At 41.0% G+C, this 3,608-nt stretch overlaps 1 protein-coding gene across 4 annotated transcripts in view; it reads right to left on the reverse strand.

Annotated features, from left to right (window-relative positions):
• Positions 1-3,608, reverse strand: part of ccdc142 (coiled-coil domain containing 142) — a 27,940-nt gene that overhangs the window by 3,564 nt on the left and 20,768 nt on the right. For all 4 annotated transcript variants that reach the window (XM_034882822.1, XM_034882823.1, XM_034882825.1 and 1 more), the window contains exons 15-16: positions 2,555-2,665; positions 1,780-1,880 (exon numbers count right to left, since the gene is read on the reverse strand). In XM_034882822.1, the coding sequence (XP_034738713.1) occupies positions 1,780-1,880; positions 2,555-2,665 (212 nt within the window). The remainder of the gene's footprint in view (positions 1-1,779; positions 1,881-2,554; positions 2,666-3,608) is intronic.

A 3,608-nucleotide genomic window follows, 5' to 3' on the forward strand; every position in this document is an offset into this window, starting at 1 on the left:
GGAAAAAGGCTGCAATGAAACAAAGAGTGAAAAATTTAAAGGGGTCTGAATACTTTCCGTACCCACTGTATATTGTTGTAGGGCTATACATCTCTGTTAACAACTAATTGCCGTCATGAAGCGTGTACGAAGAGGTAATTGAAATAATGTTCAATGTGAATGATGCTGCCATTGTCAAAGGAGGTTAACATGCTCTGTTTTCACCTAAGGAAGTCTGTCTATCATCATCGCACTCAGAGAAAACTGGAATGTTTTATCCGTCCCTCGTTTCAATCGTTCTGGCTCTCCCCTATAACATTAGGTTTTGAGTGGATGGCGACAGCGAGTGCCAATTCACTCATTCACACATTTTGCTGACACTAGATATCAAACAAAAGCCAGACACTATATGTATTAAGTGGCTGGGAGTTGCAAATTCATTCCTTCTACAGTTTCTATGCTGGTGTGCTGCTTACACTAATAACAATACTGTCTGCAAAATACTTTTGCCAAATGAATCCATGCTTTAGGAACTACATTTGAAAGAGTAGGGACCCCCTACTGGTGGACATTTGGGGGGGTCATGCTGTTGGGAGGGAGCTGAAGTCTTGTGAAGTTCAAATCACGTGGAAATTACGGAGGAAAAGCAGATGCAGCCTGACAGAGATTCTGGAGAAGACTTATTTCCAGCAAAACTACAAAGCCAAAACGCCACTGGATTGGAATGGCTTCAAAACAAGCTGGAGTGGTCAAGAATGGAGAATCCAAATCTTAAGTGAGCGGAGAATGTTGCAGAGATTGTGAAAGTCCTAACCTGTGTAACAGGCATACAAAACGACATTGGACAATCTTCAAAGCAACTTGCCTTTCCAGGAGCAGTGACCATTGTCACAGTGTTACATTGTCAGTGGTTTCAACTACTTTCTGCAGAATAATTCTGCTGCTTTCAGTATTCTGCTATAATACAACACATTTCTTGTTAAGTTTAAATTAAATGTAACCAACACTCTTTAATTGTACAAACGTTGAGTGGAATACAAAAGGCCCCACTAAAAAAGAATCACTTTTACATTTTAAAGAACCGTTTTCTATTAAGATTTTGTTTCAACTAACACAAAAAAAATCTGAGTGTTTGTCGCGATATGTTGCAACATTTCTATTAAAGAGTAAGATCCTTGCTCTAAACATAAAAAGATCTGCGAAATTGTTGTTCGTTAAACACACCAGACAAAGACATTTTTGCATCGTAAAACCCACTTCGTTCAAAGTTGACAGAAACAAAATAAAAATATGAAAAGCCGCTTTGGGTCATCTTACCACTTTTCCAACCATCACAAAACAAGTTTTGATTAAAACAAAATTCTTTTGTATCTGTATTATTCTGATTTATTTATCACATTATATTTATCAAACTTTCAATTCAGAACGTTTAAAGCTGCATTGTCTTTTAACCTTTCTGAAGATTCAGTTCTGTGCTTTTGTTTTGCTGTTGTCTTTGTAATCACTCAATGTTATTGTAAGTGAGGGCCGCCCCTCAATGATCTCTCGAGTTTAAATAAAGGTTGAGGGTGCCTGGGAAGCTCACCTGGTAGAGCCTGCACCCCGTGTACAGAGGCTACGTCCTCACCGCAGCAGCTATGGTTCAATTCCAACCCGCGGCCCTTTGCTGCATGCCATTCCCCCTCTCTTTCCCCTTTCATGTCTAAGCTGTCCTGTCAAATAAAGGCCTGAAATGCCAGCAACAATAAAGTCTTTGAAAAAAAAAAAAAAAGAATGTTGAATGAATGAATGAATACTCACAGCAGCGTGTGAAGGGCTCCCAGGCTCTGGGCTGCAGGTACGGTTTGGCCGGCGGCTGCTGGAGCAGACACACTACTGCTGAGTCGACCTGCTGAAACACCCTGCAGACAGAGAGAAGGGTCAGCAAGGGTGTAGGACGGTTCTCCTCACCCTGGCGTTTAAATGTTAGCAACATTGCTCTTAGACAACAATTTCTAATAAACATATATACACATGTATATGCATGTGTGTATATATATATATGGCTAGAGTACCCAATATATTAAGCACATTTCACCCACCTCCATAGGTTTGATTTTATAAAAATACTAACGATACAAATAGAACCATAAACACAAGAATACTCATTCAGTATCCACCTACACTTTATTCATCACTGCACATGAATAATATCCACTCCTTGGAGATAAAGGTGGGATTAAAAATGTATGAAAATGCGTCTGGGGGTTAAGGCTTGATATTCAGGGGGGACTGGCCAACCCCACTTAGATCCACCAATGCAAAAGAGCTGGCAGTCAGGTATAAATCAATGTTTGCATTAATACTGTTAATATAATTAATATTTAATACTGCACGGTCCATGGCAAAGCTGTGAAAACTTGAACATAAGTAAACACATTGACAGAATATGCACAAGGTTTTTAAACAGAACAGCACTTATTTAATTAATAAAGGAGCCTAGTCTGGTGTCGAGAAAGTGAAACTGCATTACACAGAGGGATTTTTTGTCATGAATAGCTGGTTAAAGGGCAGGATTTAACAGAGACTGAGATACCCGAGGCTGAGCAGTCGCTGGTGGAGTTCAGCTGACAGACCGGATGTCTCTGACTGGATCAGCTCTCTGATAGAATCAAAGTCGTGCTTCAGCTGGAGAGCTCCCTGCAAACTGAGAGGGGAACACCCAAACATCACAGATCAGAGGTCACAGGTCTCACTGACCCAGTGGCGGAATGGAACCAAAGTACATTTACCCACAAGTCCAAATGTTGAGGTACTTTTATTTACTTGAGTCTTTTCTTTTCATGTCACTTTTTATTTCACACCAGTGTGGGATCTCAAAACTTTTTCCACCGCTTCTCTGTATACATACACAATATATCAGAAGCCTGCTGACCCAGTTAGACTCACTGTTTCTCTAACACACACACACACACACACACACACACACACACACAAAACCAGTGGTGAAAGAAGTATTCAGATCCTTTACTTAAGTAAAAGTGAACTTCCGGTCGCTGCTCCTGTGGCAGACCACGCTACACAACACGCTATCCTCCCCGTCTATTTCTTAGATTTATTTTTATACTTTTTATATCAGTGATGGACGTCAACAAGTGCTGGTTGTTGCTGTTTTTTACGTACCTCTTGCAGTCTCTGGAAGACCGAGGGTGTTATGCCGCAAGACTTTGTTATTCGTTTGCCGAATTGAAAGGGATTGGAGCTGATTTGGATCAATGGCGGAGGGGGTCACTGACTTCCTTGGTGGATTTCCAAGACTTCCCAAAAGAGATAACAAGACGCAAGAGAGGTAAAGCTGGCGGTGTTTTAAAGAGACTTAAATCACGGAGATGTCGGCCCTACATTCAGTCTATGATCATGGGAAATGTGCAGTCAATTGGGAACAAGATGGATGAACTGAGAGCTAATGCTCTGTTCCTCCACGAATATAGATCAATAAGTTTGATGGTTTTTACCGAAACTTGGCTCAACAAAAATCACACGGATGAACTTGTTGCGGTGGATGGATTTAAAGCTTTTCGTGGGGACAGAACAGAGGATTCGGGGAAGAAAGGGGGCGGTGGACTTATGGTATATGTGAATGAGGAATA

Source organism: Etheostoma cragini, chromosome 10 (genome assembly GCF_013103735.1).
Source record: "Etheostoma cragini isolate CJK2018 chromosome 10, CSU_Ecrag_1.0, whole genome shotgun sequence".
Classification (NCBI taxonomy): domain Eukaryota; kingdom Metazoa; phylum Chordata; class Actinopteri; order Perciformes; family Percidae; genus Etheostoma; species Etheostoma cragini.